This window comes from Taeniopygia guttata, chromosome 1A (genome assembly GCF_048771995.1).
Source record: "Taeniopygia guttata chromosome 1A, bTaeGut7.mat, whole genome shotgun sequence".
In the NCBI taxonomy this organism is placed as follows: Eukaryota; Metazoa; Chordata; class Aves; order Passeriformes; family Estrildidae; genus Taeniopygia; species Taeniopygia guttata.
The window spans coordinates 649,211-668,248 of NC_133025.1; the positions used below are offsets into that span (position 1 = coordinate 649,211).

General features: G+C 52.9%; 1 protein-coding gene across 1 annotated transcript in view; it reads right to left on the reverse strand.

The window, feature by feature from the left end:
• Positions 1-19,038, reverse strand: part of MAPK8IP2 (mitogen-activated protein kinase 8 interacting protein 2) — a 29,352-nt gene that overhangs the window by 1,573 nt on the left and 8,741 nt on the right. Inside the window, exons 5-11 of the mRNA XM_041720678.2 lie at positions 16,545-18,677; positions 15,278-15,353; positions 13,881-14,053; positions 8,898-9,007; positions 5,607-5,726; positions 3,631-3,701; positions 1,273-1,371 (exon numbers count right to left, since the gene is read on the reverse strand). Coding sequence (XP_041576612.2) covers positions 1,273-1,371; positions 3,631-3,701; positions 5,607-5,726; positions 8,898-9,007; positions 13,881-14,053; positions 15,278-15,353; positions 16,545-18,677 — 2,782 coding nt within the window. The remainder of the gene's footprint in view (positions 1-1,272; positions 1,372-3,630; positions 3,702-5,606; positions 5,727-8,897; positions 9,008-13,880; positions 14,054-15,277; positions 15,354-16,544; positions 18,678-19,038) is intronic.

Sequence of the window (19,038 nt, forward strand, 5' to 3'; positions counted from 1 at the left end):
CCCCCCAGACCCCCCAATCCCCTGGCACCCCAATCCCTGTGAGTCCTGATCCCCTGGCACCCCGACCCCCCCAAAACCTCCAGCCCCAATACCCCCATGCCCCCTATGCCACCCCACACCCCCCATGTCCCGGTGTGCCCCCCATGTCCCCGCGGTGTCGGGGTGTCCCCCCGGTGTCCCCTCCATGTCCCCATGTCCCGGTGTCCCCCTGTGTCCTCCATGTCCTGGTGTCCCCCCATATCCCCCGTGTCCCCATATCCCGGTGTCCCCCCCCATGTCCCGCCCGTGTCCCGGTGTCCCCGGTGTCCCTGTGCCCCCCATGTCCCCCCATATCCCCCATGTCCCCATGTCCCGGTGCCCCCCCCATGTCCCAGTGTCCCGGTGTCCCCCCCATGTCCCTGTGTCCCTGCACCCCCCATGTCCCCCATGTCATGGTGTCCCCCGCCATGTCCCAGTGTCCCTCCCCATGTCCCCATATCCCGGTGTCCCCCCATGTCCCCATATCCCGGTGTCCCCCCATATCCCCCATGCCCCCCCGTGTCCCGGTGTCCCTGCGCCCCCCATGTCCCCATGTCCCGGTGTCCCGGTGTCCCCCCCATGTCCCCGGGTGTCAGGGTGTCCCCCCATGTCCCGGTGTCCCCTCCATGTCCCCATGTCCCCGTGTCCCGGTGTCCCCCCCATGTCCCCCATGTCCTGGTGTCCCCCCCATGTCCCCGTGTCCCCATGTCCCAGTGTCCCGGTGTCCCCATGTCCCAGTGTCCCCCCATGTCCCGGTGTCCCCCCCCATGTCCCCATGTCCCCATGTCCCCATGTCCCAGTGTCCCCCCCATGTCCCAGTGTCTCCATGTCCCCCATGCCCCAATGTCCCCCCATATCCCGGTGTCCCCCCCATATCCCTTATGTCCCCATGTCCCCCATATCCCCCCATGTCCTGGTGTCCCCCCATGTCCCCATGTCCCGGTGTCCCCTCATATCCCAGTGTCCCCCCCATGTCCCCATGTCCCGGTGTCCCAGTGTCCCCCCAGGTCCCCATGTCCCAGTTTCCCCCCATGTCCCTGTGTCCCCCCCATGTCCCAGTGTCCCCATGTCCCCCATGTCCCGGTGTCCCCCCATATCTCCCATGTCCCCATGTCCCGGTGTCCCGGTGTCGTCCCCATGTCCCCATGTCCCTGCGCCCCCCATATCCCGGTGTCCCCCCCATGTCCCCATGTCCCCCCATGTCCCCGCGGTGTCGGGGTGTCCCCCCATGTCCCCGCGGTGTCCCCAGCGTACCCCACGCACTCCGCCACGTGTCTCATGGACTCCTGGGACACGAAGACGTGGCAGGCGAAGCGGCTCAGCACCGGGTGTTTGGTGATGAACCCGAAATAGCTGCGGGGGTTTGGGGGTCCGGGCTCAGGGGGGCACCCCAAAACCTGCCCCGGCCGGGCTCAGGGGGGCACCCCAAAACCTGCCCGGGCCGGGCCCTGCCGGGGGGGCACCCCAAAACCTGCCCGGGCCGGGCCCTGCCGGGGGGGCACCCCAAAACCTGCCCGGGCCGGGCCCTGCCAGGGGGGCACCCCCAGAGCCCCCCCAGGGCCAGCCCGGGGCACCGGGACGGGCGGGGGGCACCGGGGTGGCAGCCAGGGTGGGGTCAGGGTCACTTGGGGTGTCCCCGGGTGGGCTGGGGGTCACTTGGGGTACCCCTAAATTGGGTGGGGGTCACTTGGTGGGCCTATGATAGAGTGGGGGTCACTTGGGGTACCCCTGGGTGGGCTGGGGGATCACTTGTGGGAACCCCTGGGTGAGCTGGGGGTCATTTGGGGTGTCATTGGATGGGCTGGGGGTCCCTTGGGGTACCCCTGGATGGGCTGGGGGGCACTCGGGGTGCCCATGGATGGGCTGGGGGTCACTTGGGGTGCCCCTGGGTGGGCTGGGGGTCTCTTGGGGTGTCCCTGGGTGGGCTGGGGGTCATTTGGGGTGCCTATGATAGAGTGGGGTGTCACTTGGGGTGCCCCTGGGTGGGGTGAAGGTCCTCTGGGGTGTCCCTGGGTGGGCTCAGGGTCACTTGGGGTGCCCCTGGGTGGGCTGGGGGTCACTTGGGGTGTCCCTGGCAGGGTGGGGGTCACTTGGGTTGTCCCTGGGTGGACTGGGGGTCATTTCGAGTGCCCCTGGGTGGACTGGGGGTCACTTGGGGTGCCTATGATAGAGTGGGGGTGTCCCTTGGGGTGTCCCTGGGTGGGCTGGGGGTTACTTGGGGTGCCCCTGGGTGGGGTGAGGGTCACTTGGGGTGTCCCTGGGTGGGCTGGGGGTCACTTGGGGTACCCCTGGGTGGGGTGAAGGTCCCTTGGGGTGTCCCTGGGTGGGCTGGGGGTCACTTGGGGTGTCCCTGGGAGGGCTGGGGGTCACTTGGGGTGCCCCTGGGTGGGCTGGGGGTCACTTGGGGTGCCCCTGGGTGGAGTGGGGGTCAATTGGGGTACCCCTGGATGGGCTCAGGGTCACTTGGGGTACCCCTGGATGGGGTGAAGGTCCTTTGGGGTGTCCCTGGGTGGGCTGGGGGTCACTTGGGGTACCCCTGGGTGGGCTGGGGGTCACTTGGGGTGCATTCAGGGTCACTTGGGGTGTCCCTGGGTGGGCTGGGGATCACTTGGGGTGCCCCTGGGTGGGCTGGGGATCACTTGGGGTACCCCTGGGTGGGCTCAGGGTCACTTGGGGTGTCCCTGGGTGGGCCGGGGGTCCCTTGGGGTACCCCTGGATGGGGTGAAGGTCCTTTGGGGTGTCCCTGGGTGGGCTGAGGGTCACTTGGGGTGTCCCTGGATGGGCTGGGGGTCACTTTGGGGTACCCCTGGGTGGGGTGGGGGTCCCTTGGAGTGCCCCTGGGTGGGCTCAGGGTCACTTGGGGTACCCCTGGGTGGGGTGAAGGTCCCTTGGGGTGTCCCTGGGTGGGGCTGGGATCCTTTGGGGTGCTGCTGGATGGGGTGAGGGTCCCTTGGGGTGTCCCTGGGTGGGCTGGGGGTCACTTGGGGTACCCCTGGCAGGGTGAGGGTCCCTTGGGGTGCCCCTGAATTGGGTGGGGGTCACTTGGGGTACCCCTGAATTGGGTGAGGGTCACTTGGGGTGTCTCTGGATGGGCTCAGGGTCACTTGGGGTGTCCCTGGTAGGGTGAAGGTCCTTTGGGGTGCCCCTGGGTGGGCTGGGGGGCACTTGGGGTGCCTATGATAGAGTGGGGGTGTCCCTTGGGGTACCCCTGGGTGGGATGGGGGTCACTTAGGGTACCCCTGGGTGAGCTGGGGGTCACTTGGGGTGCCCCTGGGTGGGCTCAGGGTCACTTGGGGTGTCCCTGGATGGGGTGGAGGTCACTTGGGGTACCCCTGGGTGGGGTCAGGGTCACTTGGGGTGCCCCTGGCAGGGTGGGGGTGTCCCTTGGGGTGTCCCTGGATGGGGAGGGGGTGTCTCGGGGCACCCCTCGATGGGGTGGGGGTGTCTTGGGGTGCCCCTGGCAGGGTGGGGGTGTCTCGGGGCGCCCCTCGATGGGGTGGGGGTGTCTCGGGGTGCCCCTGGGCAGACTGGGGGTGCCCCTGGCAGGGTGGGGGTGTCTCGGGGTGCCCCTGGCAGGGTGGGGGTGCCCCTGGCAGGGTGGGGGTGTCTCACCAGCTGTTGCGGGGGTGGCACCCGCAGAAGGAGATGTTCTTCATCTGGAAGAAGTGGCTGCAGCGCTCGAACTGCGGCGGGAGGGGGCACGGTCGGTTCTGGGGGTCCAGAGCCCCCCAAAATCTCTGGCCCCCCCTCAGCATCGGCCCCCAAACCCACAGCCCTGCACCTCCTGGGCACCCCCAAACCCAGACCCCTGAGCCCCCCCAAACACACCCCCCACTTTTCTCCTCTCCTGGTCACCCCAAACCTTCTCCTGTCCCCTCCTGGTCACCCCCAAACCTTCTCCTGTCCCCTCCTGGTCACCCCCAAACCTTCTCCTATCCCAGCCTGGTGCCCCCAAACCTTCTCCTGTCCCATCCTGGTGCCCCCAAACCTTCTCCTGCACCCTCCTGGTCACCCCCAAACCTTCTCCTGCATCCTCCTGGTCACCCCCAAACCTTCTCCTGTCCCCTCTTGGTCACCCCCAAAGCTTCTCCTGCATCCTCCTGGTCACCCCCAAACCTTCTCCTGTCCCCTCCTGGTCACCCCCATTCCCCTTCCATGCCCCCCTGGTCACCCCAAACCTTGTCCTGTCCCCTCCTCATCCCCCCAGACCATCTCCTGTCCCCTCCGTGTCACCCCAAACCTTCTCCTGTCCCCTCCTGGTCACCCCCATTCCCCTTCCATGCCCCCCTGGTCACCCCAAACCTTCTCCTGCACCCTCCTGGTCACCCCCAAACCTTCTCCTGTCCCATCCTGGTGCCCCCAAACCTTCTCCTGTCCCCCTCCTGGTCACCCCCATTCCCCTTCCATGCCCCCCTGGTCACCCCAAAGCTTCTCCTGTCCCCTCCTCATCCCCCCAGACCATCTCCTGTCCCATCCTGGTCACCCCCAAACCTTCTCCTGTCCCATCCTGGTGCCCCCAAACCTTCTCCTGTCCCATCCTGGTCACCCCCATTCCCCTTCCATGCCCCTCTGGTCACCCCAAAGCTTCTCCTGTCCCCTCCTCATCCCCCCAGACCATCTCCTGTCCCCTCCTGGTGCCCCCAAACCTTCTCCTGTCCCATCCTGGTCACCCCCAAACCTTCTCCTGTCCCCTCCTGGTCACCCCCAAACCTTCTCCTGTCCCCTCCTGGTCACCCCCATTCCCCTTCCATGCCCCCCTGGTCACCCCAAACCTTGTCCTGTCCCCTCCTCATCCCCCCAGACCATCTCCTGTCCCCTCCGTGTCACCCCAAACCTTCTCCTGTCCCCTCCTGGTCACCCCCATTCCCCTTCCATGCCCCCCTGGTCACCCCAAACCTTCTCCTGTCCCCTCCTGGTCACCCCCAAACCTTCTCCTGTCCCATCCTGGTGCCCCCAAACCTTCTCCTGTCCCCCTCCTGGTCACCCCCATTCCCCTTCCATGCCCCCCTGGTCACCCCAAAGCTTCTCCTGTCCCCTCCTCATCCCCCCAGACCATCTCCTGTCCCATCCTGGTCACCCCCAAACCTTCTCCTGTCCCCTCCTGGTCACCCCCATTCCCCTTCCATGCCCCTCTGGTCACCCCAAAGCTTCTCCTGTCCCCTCCTCATCCCCCCAGACCATCTCCTGTCCCCTCCTGGTGCCCCCAAACCTTCTCCTGTCCCATCCTGGTCACCCCCAAACCTTCTCCTGCACCCTCCTAGTGCCCCCAAACCTTCTCCTGTCCCCTCCTGGTCACCCCTATTCCCCTTCCATGCCCCCCTGGTCACCCCCAAACCTTCTCCTGTTCCCTCCTCATCCCCCCAAACCTTCTCCTATCCCCTCCTGGTCACCCCTAAACCTTCTCCTGTCCCCTCCTGGTGCCCCCAAACCTTCTCTTGTCCCCTTCTGGTGCCCCCAAACCTTCTCCTGTCCCATCCTGGTGCCCCCAAACCTTCTCCTGTCCCTCTCGGTGACCCGGTCCCTGTCCCCTCCCTGTCCCCGTCCCCTCCCTGTCCCCTCCCTGTCCTGTCCCCGTCCCGGTGTCGCACCTCGCGCTCGGGGCCGCACTCGGTGAGGCCGAGGACGAGTTTGATGCCCCTCAGTGTCACCTCCAGGTCACAGCTGGCCGGGGGCCGCAGGTGCACCGTGAGCTTCCGCGCCGTGGCGATCTGCGACACCGGGACACCGGGGGGACACCGGGACATGGGACACCGGGACACAGGGACAGAGGGACAGCGGGACACAGGGACAGCGGGACAGAGGGACAGAGGGACACAGGGACAGAGGGACACAGGGACACAGGACAGAGGGACACAGGGACAGCGGGACACAGGGACACGGGGACAGAGGGACACGGGACAGAGGGACAGCGGGACAGAGGGACAGCGGGACACAGGGACAGAGGGACACAGGGACACGGGACAGAGGGACAGCGGGACAGAGGGACAGCGGGACACAGGGACACAGGGACAGCGGGACAGGGGACAGAGGGACACAGGGACACAGGGACACAGGGACACAGGGACAGCGGGACAGCGGGACACGGGACAGAGGGACAGAGGGACAGAGGGACACAGGGACAGAGGGACACAGGGACAGAGGGACAGAGGGACACAGGGACACAGGGACAGAGGGACACAGGGACAGAGGGACAGCGGGACAGAGGGACACAGGGACACAGGGACACAGGACAGCGGCGGGGACCGGGCGGGAACAACGAGGGACATCCAACATGAGAGAGGGAAAAAAAAAGGGAAAATCGGAAAAGGTAAAAATGGTTAAAGAGAAAAATTATATACATTTAAAATTATTAAAGGGAAAAAAAATAAAATCGTAAAAGGAAAAAATTATGTAAATTTAAAATTATAAAGGGTAAAATTAAAAAAATATTAAATCGTAAAAGGAAAAAATTATATAAATTTAAAATTATAAAGGGTAAAATTGTAAAAGATAAAATTGTAAAAGGTAGAAATGGTAAAAGGAAAAAATTATATAAATTTAAAATAATAAAGGGTAAAATTGTAAAAGGTAAAATCGTAAAAGGCAAACATGGCAAAAGGAAAAAATTATATAAATTAAAAATTATAAAGGGTAAAATAAAAAAAGATAAATTCATAAAAGGTAAAAGCATAAAAGGTAAACATGGTAAAAGGAAAAAATTATATAAATTTAAAATTATAAAGGGTAAAAAAAAGATAAAAGCATAAAAGGTAAAAGCGTAAAAGGTAAACATGGTAAAGGAAAAAATTATATAAATTTAAAATTATAAAGTGTAAAAAAAAAAAGATAAAATCGTAAAAGATAAAAGTGTAAAAGGAAAAAATTATGTAAATTAAAAATTATAAAAGGTAAAATCATAAAAGGTAAACATGGTAAAAGGAAAAAATTATAACAGGTAAAAGTCATAAAAGGTAAAATACTAAAAGGTGAAAACGTAAAAGGTAAAATTGTAAAAGGTAAAAATCATAAAAGGTAAAATAGTAAAAGGTAAAATTGTAGAAGATAAAATCATAAAGGTAAAAATCGTAAAAGGTAAAATTGTAAAGGGTGAAATCATAAAAAGTAAAAATCATAAAAGGTAAAATTATAAAAGGTAAAATCATAAAATGTAAAACCGTAAAGGTAAAATCACCAAAGGAAAAACTTATAAAAGAAAAGATTATAAAAGGTAAAAATCATAAATTTATTATTATTAATGGAATGTTCATAAGATCAACTGACAATTATTATTATTATTATTATTATTATTGTTGTTGTTGTTGTTGTTGTTGTTGTTGTTGTTATTGTTATTATCACCTGAATTTTCATATTATCAACTGACTTTTCATATTATTGTTATTAACTGACTTTTCTTTCTCAAGATTGCAAAAATAATTAATACCAAATTATTTGTGGGTAGAAAAGAGGCTGCACCTGTAATAACCAGAGATCTGGTGTGGAAATGGACTAAAAATAAAGAAATTTGCAAAATACCAATGAACTCAGTGCAAGCATGTTGTTAATTACAATTAGATCTGACAATAATAATATCTTAATATATATATTAATAATTATAAATTATTATATATTATGTCTGTTTGTTTTATATAAATATTATTGTATTATTGAATATTATTATTATTTCTATTATTAAGTCACAATAAATAATAAATTTTATTTATATTCTATTAATTGTATTATATTATTTATTCTAATTCCTATTATTAATTCTATTATTAAATATAATATTTACATTATGTACTAATATGTTATATATAAGATAAAGAAATAGAAAATAATAAATAATAATGAATATATAATATTATCATTAATATTTATAATATAATATATAGGTATAACAAATTAATGTTATAATATTGATTTTAAATGTAATACCTATATAATAATTAATAAATAACAATAAAAATACCTGCTGATAACATTATCAGATGTGACCTGTGCCATAAAAATATGTTACATATAAATAATGAATATATGACATTGTAATTAGTACTTTTAATGTAATACATAGTTATTTAGAATTAATGTTATCATATCAATTATGCTATATAATATCTATATAGTAATAAATAAATAATAATAAAAATACCTGCTGATAACCCTGCCAGATACAACCTAAAAATTTAATGCCATAAAAATTTAAAAATAAAATATAAAATTTGTGCCATAAAAATTTAAATTTCCTGCCCAAGCAGGCGAGTCCTGGCTGGTTTTTTATGACTTTTGCCATAAAAATTTAAATTTCCTTAGAGGAAGGCGAGTTCTGGCTGTTTTTTTATGACCTGTGCCATAAAAATTTAAATTTCCTTCCCAAGCAGACGAATCCTGGCTGGTTTTTTATGACCTGTGCCATAAAAATTTAAATTTCCTTGGAGGAAGGCGAGTTCTAGCTGGTTTTTTTATGACCTGTGCCATAAAAATTTTAATTTCCCGCACAAGCAGACAAATCCTGGCTGGGTTTTTAGGAGCTGTGCCATAAGAATTTAAATTTCCTGCCCAAGCAGACAAATCCTGGCTGGTTTTTTATGACCTGTGCCATAAAATTTTAATTTCCTTGGAGAAAGGCGAGTTCTGGCTGGTTTTTTATGACCTGTGCCATAAAAATTTAAGTTTCCTGTCCAAGCAGGTGAGTTCTGGCTGGGTTTTTTTATGACTTTTTCCATAAAAATTTAAATTTCCTGCCCAAGCAGGCAAGTTCTGACTGATTTTTTATGACTTTTGCCATAAAAATTTAAATTTCCTGCCCAAGCAGACGAATCCTGGCTGGGTTTTTGGGAGCTGTGCCACAAAAATGTGAATTTCCCGGAGGAAGGCGGGTCCCGGGGGGTTTGGGCGCTCACCTTCTGCATGGCCGCGCACAGGATGCCGTTGCCCTGGTGGTACGGCACCTCCACCGAGCCCAGGAACTGCACGTTGAAGCGCTCCAGCCAGCACGGGTTCCGCTTCAGGCCTGCGGGAGCAGAGAGTGCGTCGGGAACGGCGGGGTTATGGAATTGGGGAATCATGGAGAGCACATCAGGAACGGTGGGGTTATGGAGCCAGGGAATCATGGAGAGCGCATCGGGAACAGCGGGGTTATGGAATCAGGGAATCATGGAGAGCGCGTCGGGAACGGGGGAACGGCGGGGTTATGGAATCGGGGAATTGCAGAGACTGCGTCAGGAACAGTGGGGTTATGGAATTGGGGAATCACGGACAGCGCGTAAGGAACGGCGGGGTTATGGAATCGGGGAATCATGGAGAGCGCGTCGGGAACAACGGGGTTATGGAACCGGGGAATCATGGAGAGCGCGTCAGGAATGGAGGAACAGCGGGGTTATGGAATCAGGGAATTGCAGAGAGTGCATTGGGAACGGCGGGGTTATGGAATTGGGGAATCATGGAGAGCACGTCAGGAATGGTGGAATGGTGGGGTTATGGAATTGGGGAATCATGGAGAGCGCATCGGGAAGTGGGGTTACGGAACCGGGGAATCATGGAGAGTGCATCAGGAACGGCGGGGATATGGAATCAGGGAATCATGGAGAGCGCGTCAGGAACAGTGGAACGGCGGGGTTATGGAACTGGGGAATCATGGAGAGCACATCGGGAATGGCGGAACGGCGGGGTTACGGAATTGGGGAATCATGGAGAGCGCGTCGGGAACAACGGGGTTATGGAACCGGGGAATCACAGAGAGTGCGTCAGGAACGGCGGAACGGCGGGGTTACGGAATCAGGGAATCATGGAGAGCACGTCAGGAATGGTGGAGTTATGGAATCAGGGAATCATGGAGAGCGCGTCGGGAATGGGGAATGGTGGGGTTATGGAATTGGGGAATCATGGAGAGCGCATCAGGAACGGCGGGGTTATGGAATCAGGGAATTGCAGAGAGTTTGTCAGGAATGGCGTGGTTATGGAATTGGGGAATCATGGAGAGCGCGTCGGGAATGGGGGAACGGCGGAGTTATGGAATCAGGGAATCACAAAGAGTGCGTCAGGAACGGGGGAATGGCGGGGTTACGGAATCAGGGAATCATGGAGAGTGCGTCAGGAACGGGGGAACGGTGGGGTTATGGAATCAGGGAATTGCAGAGAGTGCGTCAGGAATGGCGGGGTTATGGAATCAGGGAATCACAGAGAGCGTGTCAGGAATAGGGGAACTGTGGGGTTATGGAATCAGGGAATCGCAGAGAGCACGTCAGGAATGGCGGGGTTATGGAATCAGGGAAAGGCAGAGAACGCGTCAGGAATGGCAGAACGGTGGGGTTATGGAATCAGGGAATCACGGAGAAACAGGGAATCATGGAATCGTGGAATCAAGGAATCACACAGAAACAAGGAATCACACAGAATCGTGGAATTACACAAATATGGAATCAGAATCATGGAATCGCACAGAATCGGGGAATCACGGAATAATGGGATCGGGGAATCACACAATCAGGGAACCACACAATCATGTAATCAGAATCATGGAATCACACAATCATGGAATCACACAGAATCAGGGAATCAAACATTCAGGGAATCACACAGAATAGTGGAATCACACATAATCAGGGAATAACAGAATCACGGAATCACACAATCACTGAATCATGGAATCACACAGAATCAGGAAATCACACAGAATCAGGGAATCACACAGAATCACGGAATCGCACAATCAGAGAATCACACAGAATCATGGAATCACGGCCGAGCTGTTGGGGCCGGGCTGGACTCGATGTTCTTGGACCTCTCTCCCAACCCAGGGATTGTGGGAATTCTGTGATTGTGGGAATTCTGTGACTTCTGTGAATTCTGTGATTCTGTGATTTCTGTGACTTCTGTGATTCTGTGAATTATGTAAATTCTGTTAATCTGTGATTCTGTGATTCTGTGAATTCTGTGATTCTGTGAATTATGTAAATTCTGTTAATCTGTGATTCTGTGAATTCTGTTAATCTGCAAATTATGTGAATTCTGCAATTCTGTGATTCTGTGAATTATGTGATTCTGTGAATTCTGTGAATTTGGTGATTCTGTGATTCTGTGAATTATGTGATTCTGTGAATTCTGTTAATCTGCGAATTCTGTGAATTCTGTGATTCTGTGATTCTGTGAATTCTGCAATTCTGTGATTCTGTGAATTCTGTTAATCTGTAAATTCTGTGAATTCTCCGATTCTGTGATTCTGTGAATTCTGCAATTCTGTGAATTCTGTGAATTCTGTGAATTCTGTGAATTCTGCGCAGGGGTTACTGTGGCCAAAGGCAGGACTGGGCACTTGGATGAATTCATCTCCATCCCTATGTTATTTCACTAACTTATATATTATTTCTTTATATGTTAGATATTATATTTTATATATTACTATTAATATTACATTATATATAAATTATATGGTTTTCTATATTTATATATTTTCAATATTATACATTCTTTGTATATTATGTATATATTTTATATATGTATCTATATTATTTATTATTTATATATTATTTTTATATATTGTTTCTATATTATTTATATATATTATATATATAATTTTATATCATTACATATTTATATTTTTATACAGTATTTCTTCTATATTGACTTTTACATATTATTTTCATTTAGTATAATTTGTAATCTCTTTTTAAATAATGTATAATATTAAGTCTATATTAACTTTATAGATTATTTACTTATATATTATATAATTTCTAAATTATATATATTATATATTATATATTATATATTATATATTATATATTATATATTATATATTATATATTATATACCATATATTATATAATATATATGTTATTTACATATTATTTCTATATTAATATATTTTATATATCATTTATATATTCTCTATTCTTTAGATGTTCTTTAGATATTTTATATATATTAAATTTATATATTATTATACATATTTTTATATAATATTTATTCCATATTAACTTTTGCAAATTATTTTGTTATAGTACAGTTTGTAATCTCTTTCTAAGGACTTTTGATATCGCATAATTTGTCAGCCTTTTATGGTCAATACCCTAATCCCTGTGTGGATTGTATATTTTAGTATGATAATTACTATTATATTTACTATTGCCATTACATTTATTACTATATTTAGTATTACTATTATATTTACTATTTTGTTTATTTCAGTGTGATAAATATATATTTACAATTTAGTATAATAATTATTTATATATATAAATTATTTCTATAATAAATATAAAAATATTTATTATTATTTTAAAATAATAAATATTGTATATTTTTTATAGATAAATACATTAGCTTAAACTGTAATAATTTTAAATTTTGCTTTCACGAAATATTAAAGTAGAAGCTGCGTGCTGCGTGTCATAACATTAATTAAATGTAAGGAAGATTTCTGCCACTGACACTTTGGCTACCAACAACTCCTCACTTGTTGTGAAGAATTGACATAAATATTGTGAAAAAACAGCAAAACATTGTGCAAAAATGCCATTCACCGCTCCCAAAAATCAAATATTCACTATTGCACAACAGGTCAGGGGTGGAACCGAACTAAAAACCCCCAGAGCTTGTAAAAGGACAAAAATAAATGTTTAAATATGTATAATCCTTGTAAATATGTATGCAATCAATGCAATAAAAAAGAAAATAAATACAGAAAAATAAATCTAGAAATAATAGAAATAAATGTAGAAATATAGAAATAAAGGTAGAAATATAGAAATATAGCAATAAATAATAGAATTATAGAAATAATAGAAATAAAGGTAGAAATATAGACATAAATATGGAAATAAATAATAGAAATAAATGCAGAAATATAGAAATAAATATAGAAATATAGAAATAAATGTAGAAATATAGAACTAAATATAGAAATATAGAAATAACTAATAGAAATAAATGTAGAAATATAGAAATAAATATAGAAATACAGAAAAAATGTAGAAATACAGAAATAAATAATAAAAATAAATGTAGAAATATAGACATAAATGCAGAAATACAGAAATAACTAATAGAAAAAATTTAGAAGTAATAGAAATAAAAATGGAAATAACTAATCAAAACAAATGTAGAAAAATAGAAATAAATATAGAAATATAGAAATAAATGTAGAAATATAGAACTAAATATAGAAAACCAAAAAAATTTAGAAATATAGAAATAAATAATAAAAATACAGAAATAAAAAATAAATGTAGAAATATAAACATAAATGCAGAAATATAGAAATAACTAATTGAAAAAATTTAGAAATAATATAAATAAATATGGAAATATAGAAATAAATGTAGAAATATAGAAATAAATATAGAAATAGATGTAGAAATATAGAAATAACTAATAGAAATAGATTTAGAAATACAGAAATAAATAATAGAAATACAGAAATAAATAATAGAAATTAATGTAGAAATATAAACATAAATGCAGAAATATAGAAATAACTAATCAAAAAAATGTAGAAATAATAGAAATAAATATGGAAATATAGGAATTAATGTAGAAATATAGAACTAAATATAGAAATAAATGTAGAAATATAGAACTAAATATAGAAATATAAAAATAGATGTAGAAATATAGAAATAACTAACAGAAATAAATTTAGAAATATATAAATAAATTTAGAAATATAGAAATAAATAATAGAAATAAATTCAGAAATAAAGATAGAAACACAAATCTAGAAACAGCAAACCGGTTGCGATAAAGCAGCGCGACCACGCAACGGCCGCACACCCAACGCTTTCAGCCCTCAATTAAAACCCGTTAATTGAGAACGGCAAATGCCGAAGAGCGACACCAGTTGTCACGGGAGCCCCCCAGCCCCCCCGGTTCCGTGGGGCGCGTACCGGCGGCGTCGCGGGCCTGCCCCACCACCTCGTGGGCGTAGAAGGCCGGGAAGATGCCGCGCTCGCCCGTCCGCATGTTGTAGCCCCGGTACCAGTAATCGTCCTCCTCCAGCTCCACCAGGATGGGGTCGTCCACGTCCAGCTCCAGCTCGTCCTCGTGGCGCGGGATGAACCTGGGGGACGCGTGGAGGGACGGCGTGGGGACGGGGACGGGCCCTGAGGGGACGCTGTGACCTCCTGGTCAGCCCCGAACTCACTGCTGTGACCTCCTGGTCAACCCCAAATTCACTGCCCTGATCTCCTGGTCAGCCCCAAATTCACTGCCCTGATCTCCTGGTCAACCCCAAATTCACTGCCCTGACCTCCTGGTCAGCCCCAAATTCACTGCCCCAACGTCACGGTCACCCAAAGCCACAGCTTGGCACCCTCAGGTCATCAGTACCACCTGAACTCACTGCCCTGATCTCCTGGTCAGTCCCAAACTCCTGGTCAGCCCCAAAGCCACATCCTTGACCTCCTGGTGGGCCCTAAATTCACTGCCCTGATCTCCTGGTCAGTCCCAAATTCACAGTCCTGATCTCCTGGTCAGCCCCAAATTCACTGCTGTGTCCTCCTGGCCAGCCCCAAACTCACTGCCCTGATCTCCTGGTGGGCCCTAAGTTCACTGCCCTGATCTCCTGGTCAGCCCCAAACTCACTGCTGTGACCTCCTGGTCAGCCCCAAAGCCACATCCTTGACCTCCTGGTGGGCCCTAAATTCACTGCCCTGATCTCCTGGTCAGTCCCAAACTCACAGCCCCAACATCACGGTCACCCAAACTCTCAGCTTGGCACCCTCAGGTCATCAGCACCCCAAACTCACTGCCCTGATCTGGTCCCCTGGTCAGCCCCAAAGCCACGTCCTTGATCTCCTGGTGGGCCCTAAATTCACTGCCCTGACCTCCTGGTCAGCCCCAAACTCACAGCCCCGACGTCACGGTCACCCAAACCCACAGCTTGGCACCCTCAGGTCATCGGCACCACCTGAACTCACTGCCCTGACCTCCTGGTCAGCCCAAATTCACTGCCCTGATCTCCTGGTCAGTCCCAAACTCACTGCCCTGATCTGCTGGTCAGCCCCAAAGCCACGTCCTTGACCTCCTGGTGGGCCCTCAATTCACTGCCCTGATCTCCTGGTCACCCCCAAAGCTTGACCTCTTGGTCAGCCCAAAGCCTGACCCCATGGTCAGCTCCAAGTCACTGCTGTGATCTCCTGGTCACTCCCAAGCCCACAACCCTGACCCGCTGATCACCCTCAAACCCACCCCCACACCCCCTTCCCCTCCTGGTACCCCCAAACCCAGCCCCACACCCCTTCCCCTCCCGGGCACCCTTGGGTGTCACCTGGGGTGGCCTCACCTGAAGACGGCGCGGTGGGTCTGCTCCCGCTCCTCCCCGTTCACCATGCAGGAGAACAGCCCGAAGGACTCTGTGCCTGCGGGGACAGCCATGCCAGGGGCACGGGGACAGTGCCACCCACCCCCACGGGACAGTGCCACCCACTCCCGCGGGACAGGGGACAGTGCCAACCCGCGGGACTGGGGACAGTGCCACCCCATGGGACAGGAGCAGTGCCACCCCCATGGGACAGTGCCGCCCCCACGGGACAGTGCCACCCCCACGGGACAGGGGACAGTGCCACCCCAGCGGGACAGCTGCCACCCCCATGGGACATGGGACAGCTGCCATCCCCATGGGACAGGGGACAGTGCCACCCACCCCAATGGGACAGGGGATAGTGCCACCCCCACGGGACAGTGCCACCCCCACGGGACAGGGAATAGTGACACCCCCATGGGACTGGGGACAGTGCCACCCCCACGGGACAGCTGCCACCCCCACGGCACAGGGGACAGTGCCACCCCCATGGGACTGGGGACAACTGCCACCCTCATGGGACAGCTGCCACCCCCATGGGACAGTGCCACCCCCATGGGACAGGGGACAGTGCCACCCCCATGGGACTGGGGACAACTGCCACCCTCATGGGACAGCTGCCACCCCCATGGGACAGTGCCACCCCCATGGGACAGGGGACAGTGCCACCCCCATGGGACAGTGCCACCCCCATGGGACTGGGGACAACTGCCACCCTCATGGGACAGCTGCCACCCCCATGGGACAGTGCCACCCCCACGGGACAGTGCGACCTCCACGGGACACGGGACAGCTGCCACCCCCACAGGGACACCCCCACCGTGTCCCTGCGCGGCGCTCGATGGGGTCAGAACCCTCCTGGGGGTCCCACCTGGGCCCTGCCCAGCAGAGCAGGGCTGGGGACCCTCGTGGTCACCGTGAGCCCGCCCCGTCCCCCGTGACATGTCACGACATTCCGTGACATCCCGGGTGCACGGTGACACATCGTGACAGGACGGGAATGGTGCCGGGGACAGGACAGGGTGGGCGGCTGGTGTGGGAAGAGCCATGACAACATGGCACAGGACGTTGTGACATCCCGTGACACGCCGTGACGTGCCATGACATGCCACAGGGTGGCACGCCACGTGGGAACGGCTGGGGCAGGACACGGAGGGCAGTCACTGCGCCAAAGTCACCCAGAGACCAGCCCAGGACACCGTGACACGTTGTGACATGTCACTAACCCCACCGAGACGCCGCCACTTACTGGAGGAGCGCGAGGTGCTGTTGACAAAGACGTTGAGGAACTTCTTGGAGAACTGCAGGTCGGCCTCGGGGGACGAGTCCTCGGAGGAGCTGCGCGTGTCGGGGGCCACCAGCCCGTCCCCAAAGGCCACCTCGTCGTCGCAGGCCCTCAGGATGTCGCTGTCGTCGCTGAGCACGGACGTGCAGCGCCGCAGGCTGACCAGCTCCAGCTGCGTGTGCTCGTCCACCACCAGCGTGTACTTGACCGAGTCGTAGGCCAGCGACTCGTCCAGCGGCTCCGGCGGCAGCGGCGCCTCGCCGGCCGGGCTGCCCCGCCGCGGGGTCAGCAAGGGCGGCTCGGCCTCCTCCAAGGCCATGGCGAAGCCGCGGTTGGTCTTGGCCGTGGACACGTCCAGCGCGGCGGGGTCGGCGTCGGGCGCTAACCGGACGTCGTCGATCATGGAGTCGGCCTCCAGCACGCCCGAGTCCAGGTCTGCGTCCAGGGCCCAGCGCCGGGGGCTGGCGGGGCGGCGATCCCCGCCGGTGACAACGGGCTCGGCGCCGGGGGACGCCCGCGGGAGCGACGCCGGGCGGCACCCCAGGGTGGCCAGGACCTCGGAGGCGTCCAGGCGGCCGAGGGCGACGGGCGCGATGGTGTCGTTGGTGGGGTTGCTGAGGAAGAGGAAAGGCCCCGGTTCCTCGGCCGGCGGCTCCGGTGGCGGCTCGGCGGCCGCGTGCTCGGCCTCGGCCAGGGAGCTGCGCAGCGTCTCCATGTCCACCAGCTCGATGGCACCGCGCTGGCACCGCGATGCCACCGCCGCGTCCGCCGGCGAGTCCCGCGGGCCCGGCTCCTCGTCCAGCGCCTCGCTCAGGATCTCGGGCTCCAGGTCGGAGGCGGGCGAGATGGTGTCGCACAGCGAGTGGCTGTTCTGGAAGCACTCGTCCGGGCACTTGATGGGGTAGGAGCCCTCCGAGATCATCTTGTTCACCAGGTTGCTGAGCAGCCACGGCGAGTCCGAGTCCTCGCTCAGGTCGGGCTCCGACTCCGAGTCGGAGTCGTACTCGCTGTTGTCCTCTTCGTCCGCCTCGGGCATCAGCTTGGGCCCCACGGGCAGGTAGAAGGAGCGGCGGATGCTCTCCAGGCTGTGGTCGGGGTCGATCTTCAGGTCCAGGGGGCTGGTTCTGGACACGTCGGTCTGGCCCTCGGGCGCGGGGCCGTCGGCCGGGTCCAGGCTGTCGTAGTAGGCGTCCATCTTCAGCTCGGCCAGGCTCTCCCTCCTGACCACGCCGCGCTCTGGTGGGCCCCTCTCGGCCGGCTGCTCCTCATCCTCCTTGCCCTTGTCCAGCAGCAGCGAGTCCTTGATGCCCAGCAGGCCGGGCGCCTCCAGCTCGGGCTCCAGCTCGCCCTCGGAGCCGGGCGAGCTCGCCTCCTCGATGGAGTTGGTCAGGTGTGACGAGCGGCCGCTGCTGCTGTCGCTGCTGAGGTCCAGCTCGGTCTCGGAGATGGAGGAGATCATGTTGCTGACCAGGCGCCCACCGGCGAAAGCCGCCTCCAGCTCCCCGTCCGCGTCCGAGTCGGAGCCGGGCGAGCTCAGCTCGTCCCCGCGCCGCCCGCCGGGCAGGAAGGCCTTGGCCGTGCGGCTGGTCAGGTCGGCCTCGATGCCCGGGTCCGAGGAGGGCGAGGTGGTCTCCGAGGAGCCCGAGGGGTGGCCGCGCACGCTGGCGGCCCGGCCGGAGCGGGGACTGTCCCCACTGTCCCCATCGGGCTCGGTGGGCGCCCCGTCCCGCTCCAGCCGGGGGCACCGCGGCGGCGGGCAGGGGGACCCCGGGCTGATGCCACCCCGGGGCTGCGTGGGGGCCTGGGGGGTGGTCTCGGGGGCAGCGGGGGGTCCTGTTGGAGAGAGACGGGGGTGAGGCGGGGGCGGCTGGCGGGGGCGCGGCGGGGAGAGCGGAGCTCGGAGCGCAGCGGAGATGAGGTTCATGTTCAGATCGGGCGCGGCTCTCGGGGGCGATGGGTCACCATGTGCCGGGGACTCGGGGCTGTTGCCTTGCGAGTCCAGGGGGGAGGGCGGCAGCGAGGGGGGAGCCCCCCCGGGGCCCGGCGGGCTCTCCAGGCAGGGTCCGTCCAGGATGCAGGCGTGGGGGGACGAGTGTCCTGCAGGGAGGGTGACACGGAGCCGGCGTCACCCCGCGGGGCGGCTGCGGGGGCTCGGCAGCGCGGCCGGGTTGGCACAGCCCGGCTGCCACACCGCATTGTCACAGCCCATTGTCACACCCCATTGTCTCACCCCATTGTCACACCCCACTGTCACACCCCACTGTCACACCCCATTGTCTCACCCCATTGTCACACCTGCATGTCACACCCCAGTGTCACAGCCCCACTGTCACAGCCCACTGTCACACCCCACTGTCACACCTCGCTGTCACACCTCGCTGTCACACCTCCCTGTCACACCTCCCTGTCACACCTGCATGGTCACACCTGCATGTCACAACCCCAGTGTCACAGCCCA